The sequence below is a fragment of the Anas platyrhynchos genome, chromosome 8 (genome assembly GCF_047663525.1).
Source record: "Anas platyrhynchos isolate ZD024472 breed Pekin duck chromosome 8, IASCAAS_PekinDuck_T2T, whole genome shotgun sequence".
Lineage (NCBI taxonomy): Eukaryota > Metazoa > Chordata > Aves > Anseriformes > Anatidae > Anas > Anas platyrhynchos.
In genome coordinates this window covers 19,145,144-19,159,955 of record NC_092594.1, presented here as the reverse complement: position 1 = coordinate 19,159,955, position 14,812 = coordinate 19,145,144, and the positions used below count along the sequence as shown (strand labels likewise).

The 14,812-nt window shown below is 41.9% G+C and overlaps 1 protein-coding gene across 12 annotated transcripts in view; it reads left to right on the top strand.

Annotated features, from left to right (window-relative positions):
• Positions 1 to 14,812, top strand: part of RASAL2 (RAS protein activator like 2) — a 176,932-nt gene that overhangs the window by 88,284 nt on the left and 73,836 nt on the right. The window contains exon 1 of one of the 12 annotated variants that reach the window (XM_072041667.1): positions 7,064 to 7,112. The exons of 9 other annotated variants lie outside the window; for them this stretch is intronic. In XM_072041667.1, the coding sequence (XP_071897768.1) occupies positions 7,079 to 7,112 (34 nt within the window). In that variant the 5' untranslated portion in view covers positions 7,064 to 7,078. Of the gene's footprint in view, positions 1 to 7,063; positions 7,113 to 10,224; positions 10,572 to 12,172; positions 12,302 to 14,812 lie in introns of those variants that run through there. 2 more of the 12 variants (XM_021272313.4, XM_072041668.1) reach the window with 2 other exon arrangements.

Below are 14,812 nucleotides of genomic sequence, written 5' to 3'. Positions count from 1 at the left end.
CGCTAGCTGAAAGCAGGTCAAAGGCAAATCTTTGTTCTGTCCTCACCTTGAGTCACTAGCATTGAGAAATTTTGTTTTCTGTGCAGTCACTTGGTCTAAAAAAATGGAAAATATCATTTGTACCCTCAATGCACAATGAATGCTAGTGTGCTGGTTCTTGCCTTCATTGATCTAATTGCTGTAAACAATATTAATTTGGAGTGTAGATCAGGAGCTCTGGCATAGAGCACTGGTCTGATTGAAACTTCCCTTGGCAGTAACACTCATTTAGGCTTTTTCCACCTCCCTTCTACCATGCCAGTGAGTACGTTTTTCTCCTTACACTGTACGATCATATATTTCTGCAGTTATTCTTCAAGCCACTTCACTGCACTGCCTTGTGGACAGCTGTGTCAGCACAACTGGGGGAATGGTTCTGCAATAGAGACGTGCAGCCAAAGGTGAGAGGAGAGGAGGCAGGGACTCCTTCAACTAGCTTTGTTGCTGACAGGTTTCTAGAACTGCACTTTTTTTTTAATTTTTTTTCCTGGAAATACATTCCAGTTTCTTTGCTGGTAGGCATGGTAGGCAAGAGAATAGTCACCAAGACTGAGGGCAATCTGGGTTAGCAAGCCTTATGCCTTTTACGAGCTTCTGTTCAGTCAGCTCAGTATATCCAAGGTCTGCTTGTAATTGCATAGCTCTGTGGCTCATCTTCCACACTTTTGGGCTGGAATCAACATCTCTTCATCAGGGAGCCAACAGGCCTTCAGTGCTGTTACAACCAATAACATGGCAACAGGTTAGTTGTGTGATCTCCTGTACTCGGCACAGCTGGTGTGCCAGGAATAGTGGGTCCAGTTTCGGGCCCGCCAGTAGGAGAAGGATGTTGAGAACTTGCAGGTGGTCCAGCAATTCTTAAAAATACAGGGAAGGAGACTGGGCTGCTTCCGATATATTTCAATGGGAAATACAGTTGGGAGGTCAGGGCAAATATCTAGGAAACTAGGCATCCTGACTTTCCTGATGTCTCAGGGATGTCTTCTATGTACAGAAATATTTTATGTATATAAAAAATACAGAAATATTTACACATGTAAGGAAATCATATTGATCACAGCCTCCCTACTGTACTGTCACTGGTACATGTACAATTCCGAAATTTTAGTGAAGAGGAAATTTTGAACTTCAAAAATTACACTTAACTTCTTGATCCTCTGGTTTAGTTGCACAGTTGATAGATTTTATCTCAATAATCACCGCCTTTCCACTTGCTCAAGCGTATTTTTTCAGTAAAAAAATTCCACTGAACTTAGAGAAAGCTCTGATCAGGCAAAAAAGGGCAGAAGTGATGAAAATGAAGCACTAGTCTGTTTGGGTGCCAGATCCATGCTGCATAGCTATCAGGTGACCTGTAAGATGTGCAGAAATCCGCCTCAGTGCTGTTTTAAAAGGTTATGTCCAGAGACTTGGAAATGGAGCGAGCAACAGAAGATCAGTTAAGTGTCTTCTAGTTCCCTTGCTGCCTGGCGTGCACCTCTTTACAGTAAATAGTTCTGCAAGCCACTGCTGAGCCCTCCTACGTGGGGATCATTGCACCAAGGAAATACACAATCCGTGCTCTTCCTTCAGGTAAAAACTTGGCAGGAGAGAACAGACATTAGCTGAAAAGATTTTCAGGGTTATTTCAGTAACTGCTGCTTCTAAGACACAAGGTTCTTTGCAACTAAAGCAGTCAGAGCTGAGCCTTGCTTTCTGTATATTCCAGCTGGAACAAATACTTTGTGATGAAAGAATAAATAGACTTACTGTGTGAACACTGCATAAGTGCAGTCCTGGGGTGCTGAGGTGTGGGATAAAGACCTGAAAAGGGTTACTGCTTGGGAGGGAAAGGGGGGAGACGGTCTGTTTTGGAAGAACAGAGATTATTTGTGACCTGGTCAATGAAAAAATCTGCAATGCACCAATCCCTACATGTTCAGTAAAGATTTATTTAAGAAGTACCTCGGGTTTTGGAATAACAGATTTACTCTAACTTCTAGCAAAACTGTGTGTTGGAAAGAGGGCTTTCCCTTCACCTTCCCTAACCCAACTCTGCCTATAAAGCCTATCTTTTAGAGAGTGAGGTTGAAGAAATGCAGTTTACTAGCTTCCAGTATCTCAGCCTTACAGATTTGTGTTGTGTCTTGATGAAAGAATTTCCCCAATAGCACTGTCTGCTTTTTCACTGTGATACTATGTGCAAAATAACAATCTCCTGACAACTGTCTTGTATGGCTGGGATGCAGAATAGGGGCTTTGGGTTTAGCTCTCAAGCTGAGGGGAAGGATGTGCGTGTTGTATGCACACCCGCAGCACTATTCCTGGCGGGAAGATAGATTCAGCTGTGCTGACTTGTTTGCAACTCTTTGGATTTGCCTGATTTGGGCTTGCATGAGCATGTTTGTATATACACACACAAATAAACGTATGAGAGAGATCCACATCTTCCTGTATACAGATCCAGGAGCCTAAAGGATCAGATTTATCACTGTCTGCTTTTTCATTTAAATTAGCACCCCGTGTTGCTTCTTTTTATTTTTTTGAACTTTAAGTCATTTGTGTCAAAAATCTACCTTGAAAGGTTCCTAACAGCTGAAAGGTGACTGAGAGCAGTGCAGTGAGCACCATTCTGCACTTGCGTGGCTTGACACAGCTCCCTGGTGGCCGAAGAGCTGCCTGTGTTTCCCTATGCCACAGGTGGGTACCGTGAACATTTAGCCACGCAGCCCTGTTGTTGCATGGCACCTCAGTCATAGCCCAACAGCGTTGCCAGAACTCCCATGTGAGCCTTTTGTGAGATCTGCAGCCCTCACTTCATGGAATAGCACAAGCAAGGGTTTGCTAAAGCCTTAATCCTTCGCCTGGTTTACTTTCTGGTGTATTGGATCAATTTGCTAGTGCTGTCACTACTGGGTAAGTTTATCAGGGACTGATCTATGCTGATATCAATTGAAATTCTAAAATTTCATCCCTCTTCAGAAAACATTGTTTACCCACCATGTTCTATCCCAAAAATTCAAATACATGCAAACTACAAGTTGCGTTTTAAAAAACCTCCTGTAAAATACAGCTGCTTTTGGGCATTGTTAAACAACCAGTGAGTGACACGAGGAAGCATGCGGTATGTGGAAAGTGGCCTGCTAACTTCAGCATCCACAAAAAGAGGTTAGGAAACTTTGGGAAAAGCCCTGAAGTAATCTGAAATTTGGACTATGTACAGTGCAATTTGCCTACCTCGGAAGGATGAAGAATTTAGACAACTCTGCTTGAAATTAAAACCAACTCCAGGGAGGCTAGATATAACAAACAGGATGCCTAGATCTCAGTGACATTCCCCCTGGGCAATTGGAGTTATTTGTATACAGAAAATTGCCAAGCTGCTGTCTTTTTCTTCTTGTCAAACCCAAGAGAAGCCAGAGGATTTTGTTTTGTTCTGAGTGCTGCTGAAACTTTATTCCCTTGGACACAGATCATCTGTGCTGAAAGCCAAGTTTTGTCATGAAGCAAGTTTTATCTGTTCAATTCTTAAACCTTTTTAGAGCAGAAATTAATAGGGGTATGAACAAATAATCTTAACTCTCTAGTATTGACACACAATCCATTAAGGTTTTTTCTTCTTGGAAATCTCTTATGTTCCTGCCCACTACTTCCAGCACACACAAGAAATTGCTTTAGAAGATTTTAAAGTTTTGTTGTGTGAGCACAAAGAGCACTTTATAAATACAGCATGTTGTGCAATGTATTAATTGCTACGAAATGGTAGCTCTTGGACCATTTGGCAGGTTTGTTGAGTGTGTTCTAATCAATCCTCAGTTCGTTATAAAGGAAGCTATCGTTTTCCTTAGCTTTTGTAAGAAAAATATTTATGAAATACCGTAGAGAAATCTACCTTAAGTCATGCATGAACTTACTGTGCATTGTTAAATTTTGTAGGTTCTCTTTTATAGTTGTTTGATCTTGTGGCAAAAAGTAATTACGTTTCACCCAACCATGTATACGTTCCTTTTTCCTTCAGTAACAACCAACTTAACACTTAATGGAAAATTAACCTATCTTCCTACAACCTGAATTTCCTTATCTGAAGTCTTCTCTACAGTTAATTTGAACTGTTAAAGTAATTAAAAAAAAACATTGGTGTAATTAAATCTGGTTTGGACTTCTATTTACAGTACTAGTTGCTAATCAGTTTACTGCTTTAGCATGCACTGATGGCAATACTTGTCAATGCAAATATTTATGAACTCAGATTATATGCACCTAGCTTTAAGTTTGTATGAAATTAAATATACTAAGTTCTCTCCACAGAAAAGGGTGTGTGTACACTTCTATAATGCTGCTTTACCACCCTTTTTGGTGCTGGTTCTGTCTTTATCTGCCCTCCAGGAGAATCAGTTTGACTTCACACAGCGAAGCCCACTTCTGCCACTGCTGAGTGCTGTGCTCTCACGTTCGTACAGCTGCTGTTACTTGAACTACTTCTGGTATGTCTTCATGCATTGCAGTTAGGGCTTGTAGTTACAGCACGCTCATGCCTTGCTTGTGACAACTATTTCGTTAGGGTTGCACATTTTTCTGTCCTAGGCATAGCCTTAAGTTCCCTATCTTTCTCTAGCTACTTACACATTGTTACAAGTTCCTCCATTCCTGTAGCATTCATGTGTCTGTAATCTTCTTATAGTCCAAACTTTGAAGCAATCAAAACACAAATATATGTGATACACAAGCCTGTACAAAAGATGGGGAAAATGTGGAGTTGTTATGGAGGACCACTCTAGTCATTCTTCCAGGGAACTTAGAGATCAGTTTTAGTAAGTGCACTAGTCAGACTAGTAAAACCATCACATTTTTATATTAATGGAGCTTGAAAAATGGACCGGCCACTTCTATTTCCCCTGCTTTTATTTCATGTATTGTTTCTGGGAGGCCTGAACCTGTCTTTTCTCATACCTCCCTCTCTTCCCAATGTACTCTCTTCATGTAACTCTACATCAGAGTTGCTCGTAACAAACATATATGGACAGGCAGTGTTGGTTGGTAATGTACCGTAATAATAAGTGAGCTGTCCTGTATCTTCTCTTTAGAGCACTGGAAACTGTGAATCCGTGTATTTTTATTTTGGCATTAAGGGTTACTGTTGTGGCTTTTGGCACATCTCCATCTGCACATCTGAGCTGCCCATGCTGAAGTGTCCCTGCAGGTATTGAAATGTGTTCGTAAGTCTGCAGAAACAGTGCTGAAGAAGTTTTTATTGCTGCCCCAGAATGCAAAGTTTGGGGGGATTTTCTTTCTTGTAATTAGTTCTGGGTGAAGATGGCAGAGCTTGCTAAGAAGGCTACAATGGGGCAAGAAATCCATTGTCAGTTATATATTGGGTTTTTCCATGCAAGACCTCAGGAGATTTCTTTTCCATCAGGCAGCAATAGTACTTACTTACATAGCACTTTACATCTGCAAAATGGTCTATGAAGATGAGCTAATTAATCTGCACAATGCCTCTGGGAAGCAGGCAAGTAGAGTTTTTAAAAAATAAATAAAAGAAGCAAATTTTATGGTGTTTCCTGTGCCATCTTGTGATGTTTACACTTCACTGGGGCAGTGACATACCTCCTGTGGGCAAACTACTTTTATAGCTGCACAAATAAAAAAGTGCATAATATATGAGGTGGCTTATGTATTAAATTAGACTTATTCAGGTGTGTGCTGCATATTTTGCTAACCTGCTAACCCTGTTGTAACTGATTGCCCTTTCATAGCACAAGGGGAGGAAAGAATTATAACTATGATTTTATCTTTAAACCAAAGATGTCTCAGCAGCACAGCAGAGAGATAATTTACTTAAAAGAAAAATAATAAAGCCACAGAGGAAAAGTGGGCTATTGAACTCCACTGGAGTTTATCATAAACTCTTCTAGCAGGCACCTCCGTGTCGCAAGCAAATCCCTGATTCCCCAGAGAAGCCCTGGAGATGGAGAGGACTGTAAGTTCTAGTGGTGATTAGTGCCCATTAAGATTCAGCTCGGTGTCCAGTAAAGTGCTTTTGGCTACAAGCTAATAATTCCCGATGCACAGTTGAGACTGCTTTATCTTGTGTATTATCCAGTGATTTTTTTTTTCCATTTCAACTGCCAACATTTGCTTGACTAGCAACCTCTTTTTTCCAGAGAGTTGCATGTAGTTTTGGTGCAGGTCTGACCAGTGAGACCATTCAAAATTCAAGTCATTTAGTTTTTTCCTCACAGACAGGCTTTCCCCACTGTTACGTGGTATGCTTGGGCTAAGAGAGCAGCAGGAAAGTACAGCAGTGGTCACCAACCTTGCTGACCCCAAGGTATCAGCGCCGTGCAAATAATGAGTGCTTTGCTTTTCCAGCCAATTTTATTACCCTTTAGCTGTAGGAGATGCTGGGAAGGACTTTATGTGTGCTAAACAGTGAGGATTGCTGGTCTAATTGCTGGGAAACCCTAAGGAAGCATCGGGTGGCTGCTCTGTCATGGCCACCATTGGGTTAGCACTCCGGTCTCCCTTTGACCACGGTGAGGTGACCAGGGTGAGGTGTTAACAGTTCTGCCCAGGAGCGAGCAGATGGGAAGGATTGTAGGAATGTTTTCTATTGGGTTTTAGAGACTGAGTTTTGGAAGAAGTGTTTTATTCCTGGTGTTGGTAAAGCAGGCTGTGGTGGGTTGAACACAGCCGGCAGCCCACCCAAACCCTTCTCCTCAGAGGGACTGTCAGAACCAGCTGCAACGAGCAGACTGGAACCAGCCGTGACTGGCCAGGACCATCCAGAAGCAGCCATGACTGGATGGAACTGGTTGGAACCAGCTGTGACCAGCCAGAACCGGCTACAACCAGTGCAGGGCACCCCGGCCTCTCCTCACAGGGCCAGGGCCCCACAGCCTGCGCCTCACGACCGCTGCCCAACGTGTGCGCGTGGGAGGGAGCCAAGGCTTCACGTGCTATTTCTGAACATGTGTGGGGAAAATGCGGCTTTTCCCCCTGCTGCTGCCATTTGGGGTGTTCGTGGGAGGAAGGGAATCTGCACTGGAGTGCCGTTGCCATGTTGTGTTGCATCTCTCTCAGGCTTTTTGAAGGTAACATGTTCAATAGGTGGGCCCAGTGACGTGAGGTGAATTCACTACTTGTTGATGATGAAGAAACTATAATCAGCACCTACTACAATAATGCACATTTATTCAGATTAGCAGGGCTCTAACATGTTAGGAAACTTAATAATGTTTCTCAATTTTTAAATTAATTTCAGTTCTTTGTGCAAATACCAATTAAGTATTGGAAACTTTGCTAAGTGCAGACAACTGTTTTTTTAAGAAAAAATGACCCATCTCTCCCCATGTTACACAGTATTTTAAAAAATCTTCTGCTGAGTGTTCCCATACATGTTTCTAATTTAAGTAGTTCAGATAGATCACAGGGAGATAGACCGTAAGGCAACATCTTGCATTTAATTGCAAATGATTTATATTAAAAGAAATTGATTTACATTTAAAAGTTAATTAAAAAAAGTCCGATTCTCAGTTATTTTCTTTTATCTCTTCTGCTCTACTGCTTCTGCTCAGTCATTGCTAATGCATTTCTTCAGCTGCAGCCTCTGGAGACAGAAGTTTTAAATGTGTGTGGTTCCCTCACTGCCTTCCCACGAGGTTTGAACAGCAGCAGCAAGCTGGCCAGGAACGAGTTAATTCCTTGAATTGCTGTTTTTCTTCAGATATTTGGTGGCAACCTCCCTTCTTCCGATTCAACAGGGTTTTTCTGTGTTTGGGTTTTTTTTGTGAGAAGTAGAAGCCTACACTTGTCAGAAGATTTGGTGATTTGAGTAAAAGTCACATGGCAATGCATGGGTAATGTTATTGCTGTCTTTTCTGATAATCTTTAACCGGTGTTGCAGTCTTCTGGAAATAACTTTTATTCCTAGGCTTCATAAATTGTGTTTCAAATATCTGAAACTGTGTAGATTTCTAGAATACTTCAAAGTACTTGTGCAATTTAGTGTTTGTTTTTTTTTTTTCTAATAATCTTCCTAATGTGCTGTCTCTTCCTATATCTTCAGAAGATGTATTTGCTTGAGTTGGGTAGCTCCTTCAGCATTTCAGAAATCTTTTCTTTGAGGCTGCTACAAGACGTGTTAAGGTTGAGAAAAAATAAATACAAAGACCGGACCTACCCAAGTCACTAAAAGTGGCTTATTTATAAACTACTTGCTAGCAGGCAGATTATGGCCTTATTTTGGAGCTGGATCCAAAATTCAACCCTTGTGTTTGAACCTGATTTAAAAACAGGGAATTCCTGAATGATGTGAAATGAAAAAGCAAAACGTAGAAACAAAAACTGGAAATGTAATCAGAGAAACTTCTTTAAAAAAAGAGTTTATTGTTGTTATTTAAAAAAAAAAAAAAAAAGAGAAGAAAAATGTTTACCCATAAAAGCGTTAGAACTCTTTGAAGAGATGTACAGGCTAACTTCAGCATACCAGCCCTTAATTTTTCCATCTCTTCTATCATTCTGTGTGGTATACATGAATTGTCTGATGTTGCTCCACCCTCAAGAGAGATGCTTTTCTGTGGTGCTGTGAATGTAGTTGGTAAAGTGCTCTGGAATGAAATGTTCTATATAATTACTGTAGTATTTCTTTGTTTTGTGGAGCGGGGCTGGCAAGGGAGAAGAGATGGCAATCGTTCACAAGCGGTTACTGCTTTTTTGCAGAATCTTGATCAGCTGAGATCATGAGACCGTTTTGCCCTACCGTTTCCGGTAATTGGATGTTTCTAAGCAGCAGGTCAAACTAATTTGTCTTTAGAGGGACTGTTTATTTTGTTATACTGCTGTCAGTGACAGGTTTGGGGGGTTTGGTGTTGATCTTTTTTTTTCCTTTTTTTTTTTTTTTATTCTCTCCTGATTTTGAGCTGCTGTTCTGTTCCAGCACTTTGTGCAAGAGCCCTGGGTGTAGTTAAGTGATTAGCTTTAGAGGGTGAGGGAGCAATTACAATTTTGTATTATTTATTTTGCAGTCAGTATTGTTTAAGCACACATTCAGCAAGTTTCTTTCCCAAGGCCTGTGCTGTGCTCTTCACACAGATATCTCACGTGAGCTTTGGCAGGGGGTAGGGTGACCAAAGCTGCTGTTTCTTCCAGGGGAAAGACTGTGAGGGTGTGGGAGGCTGTTTCCCAAGAGAAGTACAGAAGTTCATCTCGAGTAATGAGGTGGGTGGCATTAGAGGAAGAAAAGGACTGAACTGGACGAAAACACCACGTTGTAAACAAGTGGCAAAGTTGGAGGCAAACAGTTCAGATCACTCTGCCCCCTGCCTCCAGCACACCTAAAACTGCAGAAGGTAGGGGCAAGCGTGCAGCCTCTTAGCTCTCTTAGGAGCAATGCTAGCCTGTTTAGCAACAGGCTCAACAACTTTGCATTCCTCTTGTGTGTGTGCTTGTCTGCTCCAGTCCCTGACTGGCAGGTGGGATCTGTTGGGAATCAAGCCGTGGACTTTTAAACTGATCCAACTTGACACGCTATTTGCAGCGGGGGCCTTATAATGTATGAGACATTATGATGGCAGCAGTAACCAAAATGTGCAGGTTTCTGCTTCTGTGTCTTGAAGAGCAGCTTTTGCCTTTTCATTCGAAGCAATGTTACACCTAGAAGTTCAGCTCTTGGCACTTCTAAAATAAACAAGAGCTCAGGAAAAAGGCTTTCAGTATCAGACTTAACCATTTCATTTTCAAAGCCATAAATCACATTATGAATTAAAAAAACAAAAAAACAAACAAACAAAAAAAAAAACACAGCGCCATCAACAACAAAAAGGAGACAACAAAACAAAGAGGAAAAAAAATCATTGTTTTCTTTTAAGTGAATCTGCAGGGTATTTTTTAGTACTGCATATTTCCTAAGCTGTTTAAGGGGCAGAAGTGGGGTTACATTTGCAAATAAAGTGGAATTTTGCCAGGCACATTCAGAGACACAGTTCCTTGTTCAGCTGACAAAACCACGTTTTCATCTTGACTGCCTTCTTGCAGCCCGGACAGTTTACGCAGTGATATCAGCCTCTTAAGTTTCCCTGCTGCTGCTTTTAGACTTTGAGTCAGCTGCTCAGAATCCCTGACTTTTCTCAGCATCGGGCGTGTTTCTGCTTAACAGGAGTCTCCTCCTGCCCACACACCCCCCCTTTCACCCCACCCTGAGTGCTTGCGCTGGCGCTCAGCTCCCCCACCCTCCCTTGGGACAGGAAAAATGAAGTGTCTGCCTGTCCCGGGGAGATTATGTCGCTGTTCGCAAGGAGAGCGGCGTGCATCCCATGCGCTGGCAAGGGAGGCGAGAAACCCAAGGGCAGCTATTGTTCAACTGGAGCCAAGGAGCTGAATAGAGAGGCTTGCGCTTGACGGGCTTCAGCTCTGGCTTTTCTGCATTCCAAACCGTCTGCGGCGGGGAAAACAGTGCGGGAGAGGAGCATGCAGAGGCTGCACTGACTTTCTGGTTGGCATGGTGGCAGGACCATGGTAGAGGCATTGGGATTACCGCAGAATGCAGTTCACAGGTGAGATCCCTCATGACATTGTCCATGCAAATAGGGGACGGTATTGCTGCAATACTCCAGGGAGGCGGGATTGGGTAGGAGGCACCTAGGTGTTTTGCTGGAAATTTAAAGTGACTAGGTATAAAGTAATGGGAAAGTTAAAGTCTTTTTTTTTTTTTTGAGCTTTTCCTTGCTGCACATGTGTGTACACCTTTTTCTTCATTAGTTCAGGTGTATGTACAGTGTTTTTTAAAGTCATGTTTACATGTATTTAATTTGTTCATTGGAGAAGTGAATTATTGGTACTTTTCTGCTTGCTAGCACAGAATTCAGATGTGTTTGTATTCAAACCTCATCGAGATGCAAACATGAGAGAGAAGTTTTTGTAATGGCTTTCCAAGTTTAGCATATAGTTTATTGCTACTTAGATCATTAGGTTTACTTTCTCACCCTCTCGGTGAAAGCCTTCTCTTGCCTAACATAAGTCAGTATGTGTACGTTTTTATATGACATTGAATTTCTGGGCTAGGCCAGGCATCATTCTTCAAGGGCACACTGTGGGAATATTTTTCAGTGTTTACTTGCGGCTGGCATTGTGTGATGTTTTCAGCATGTGATATTGCCAACCTTGCTTCCTGTCCTCCAGCAAGCGATGGTAAATCAAAGCAGTTCAGGGAATACTATAGGTTGCTCATAAAAACAAGAGGATTTGTTTTCAGTACAAAGCACGTTGCGTTAGTAATGGAATGTACTTTTGCAGCAGCTTTTGTCTTAAGATAATAAGTAGTAGCAAGCTGGAGAGCATTTAAATTTTGTGCCTTTTGAGATCGTTGAGACATTCTTCAGTGGCTACACAAGCAGTGATTGTTACCTAAGGAAACCAGAATGGAAACTACTGAGTTAAGTTTTTTCTACCTCAGAACCAGCCTTTAATAGGTACTGATTATGAAGTCTTTCTCAGTCATTTTCCTCCTCTTCTGTAGATCAGGGAGAATACTAATTTGCAAACTTGGAGAGACTGTTTTTGTTAGCCTGAACCAATGAGGTTGTTCTGTAGCTGCTTTTGAATTACATGATCAGAAAATGAAAACCTTCTGCCTTAGCCTTTTTTGGGCAAACATGTTTCTTCCCAAAACAAGCAAACTTTCAGCAAACTGATTAGTTGAACTCGTGGCAGCACAGTCCCAATCCCTTCCAAGTTTCATTTAGATGATCTTGGGGTGGTTGCCAGGACGTACCCTTTAGAATTTCCCACCTTTCTGGGCGGGCTTCTTCATACAATTTACATGTTAATGCGACGCAGAATCAAAAATACAGTACTGGGGATTTCTGGAAGGCAGACGTGAGCAGCAGCTTACCTTCCTGCAAATTCTTCATCTCGTGCCTAACTTTATCTGATACTCTGTGGGTGCTCTTGCTCTTTCTGTCTCCAGAAATCTAGAGGGAGGGGAAACCTGCATAATTCTGATGAATACTTGAAGTGACTTCTGTCAGAAAGATCTGTCATGGCTATTTAAAGCTCATGGGAACAAACCGGCTTCATTTGTATGTAAGCAGGAGGAAGGGGCGTTCTGGTAAACCGAGGCTTGACCAGCTCATTGCTATTTTCTGATAGCTGGGAGAAAGTGTCACATCAACTCTGTAACACGAAAGTCAGGGAATTATGTGATGTAGCAACATACAGCGTATGGACGGCATTTGTAAATGGCTTGCTGGCATCAAGAGACGGATTCATTCTCTAGCCTGTGGAGGTACGTACCTTTTCAAAGCTTTAATTCTCCACAAAGGGAATACTTCCTTTTATCTAGATTTGTTGGCTAATTGGCATCAGACAGCACAAATGTTTTTTACAAGAGCTAATAATGGTGAGTTTTGAAACTGGGCCAATGGCAGAAGGGAGACCTAATGATCCCATTCCACTTAATTTTCTACGTATTTGTGTGACTGCTATTAGTAAGGGAGAGAGGGGGAGATCTGCACAAGAACTCAGCAAGCAAATGATGCAACTACAGTCACTGCATACAGTTTCAGCAGAATTGTCTCTAAATGTTAAATGGTCAGCAGCCTTCCTATATATGTATATACTCTGTGGATTTAATGGGAAATGGTGCTGGAATTGTCATGGTAAACCTAACTGCAAAAACTGGGTTGTGGACTTCTATAATAGCTGATTATCTGAGCAGATGATGGCATCTACAAGTAGCTATGGCAAGTGTACATAGAGTTTCCTTACATAGCTGAACAGTGCTGCTCCTTACGCAGTGGATCTATTGTTATGATACACAACATGGCATTTTTCTTCTCTTGCACCTGCAGCAAGCTCAGCAGGGACTTTAGTAGGGCGATGGCGGGACGTGGGCGCCTGCCAGAGAAGTGAGACAGCTCCACTGATGTGTTTGCTCGCAGTAGGCCTCTGGGCAACCTTTGAGTGTCACCAGCCACAAGCATTCAAAATTGCAAGTCTGACTTAGAAGAGAGGAGAATGAAGGGTGGGTTGGTTGTGGTTGTTTTTTGTTGTTGTTGTTTTGGTTTGATTTTTTTTTTTTTTTGGTACTCATTTTCCTGTTCATTTTGATGCTTCTGAGAGTAGCCTTCAGTCAGGTTTTCAAGCTCAGTTGCACTCTAACCAGGAAGGCCAGGTCCTTTTTCTAGAATAGAGGCTGTAATTGTCTCTGTGTTTGCTTGATTCCAGGAATAATGGCTACAGGAAAAGTGCCAAATGCTGCAAAATACAGCATGATTCCCATGCCTACTTTTACAGCATTAATTTTCTTAAAGCCATGTCCTGGTAAGTCATGAGGTCAGTCTAAAATGCCGGATATATTCTTCAGTGGAACTCGTGCCAGTGTCCAAGAAGAATCTTTTAAGGTACTGTCAGTTGGAAATTAAGCCTTTGTCCACAAGATGGAGGACTTGGTATGTCCTCACAAAAGTTACCTAGACCAGAGTTTCTTGCCTGTGCTGTGTTCCCTTCCTTCACCACTAAATTTGGTCCCTGATTTGGAAGCAGATTAAGAAAATACAAACAAACTCTGTTTACTGCCTTTCTTCTACTTATCTTTGGTGTTTGGAAAGACCTTAGGCTTTGGCAGTTGCCCTATTTTGATGCTTGCATAGAGATTAACCCGGTATTCCTATAAACACAGGTGGAACCGAGTAGTAAGAGGGAGGGAGACCACATGATTCATAGGCAGGGTAGGAAATCATATTGCTGGCCATAACCTCTCATTTTCAGAATGTTCCTTCTCTGCTACATACCTGGTAAGTGCAAGCTGCGTGCTTTCAGGCTGCTAGAGGCTTAAAGCTTTTGGCTGTTGGCTTTCTGTCTCATGACCTGGTGTTAGAGCCGCAGGTTGTTATGAATTTGTCTGTGCCAGTCAAGCAGAGTTCACCTCCCACCTGATGATGTTGGCAAAGCTGTGGTTTCTCGCCGTACAAAAGGCGCAAGTGGTGACCTCAGGGTGGAGTAAAGTTCCCTATTGGCACAGCACCCTCAACCCGGCTTTGCAAGAATCGCTGGTATTTAGTTTGTTCTGAAAACAAGTACGTTGGACTTGTTGTGGGAGTGCTACATAAAACTGATGTTACCTTGTACTAAAGCTTGCAGGAAGAAAGGAAGCAATCTGTATGCTGGTGGGGTGGTGTGGCAGTTCCTACGTGATCTGAGCAGAAGTTAAAAAAACAAGTTGTATGATAGGTAGGGTACCATATATTGATTGTGTTGAATTGCTTCTCAAAAGACTTTGAAACCATCTGGCATCAAACTCTTGCAGACTGGTAAGACACATTTAGCTCTCTTTCACCTGAAACCATTTATTTTTCTCAAAATTCTACTTCTCTACCTATCTGATCATATCTCGTCATGTAACACACACACATCCCAACAGCAACACATACACCCAGACTCAACCCTCACTGTGTTCTTTTTTCATCTGTTTTGTTGTTGTTATAGATGTCCAAGCAATTTATAGTACTAATAGGAAAAATGGCTCCCGGCTGCTTCCCTGCTGTGTTTGAAGGTATAAGCAGTAGGATATGGCCAAGGATAAGCAGTAGGTCAGAAAGTAATATACAGACCAGCATTATTTAAGGTAGTAGTCCAACAAAACTGTCTTGATTATTTTCATCTGCTTTTCTTTTTGAATTTGGGCAAAATTCAACACTTGAAGATGCAAGTTGTGCAAAGTATTTGGCCTGCACAATGAGTAGGAAAAATTGTTTTCATTTTCCATCCTTGATTGCTGCTTTCATGGGAAAGTTCT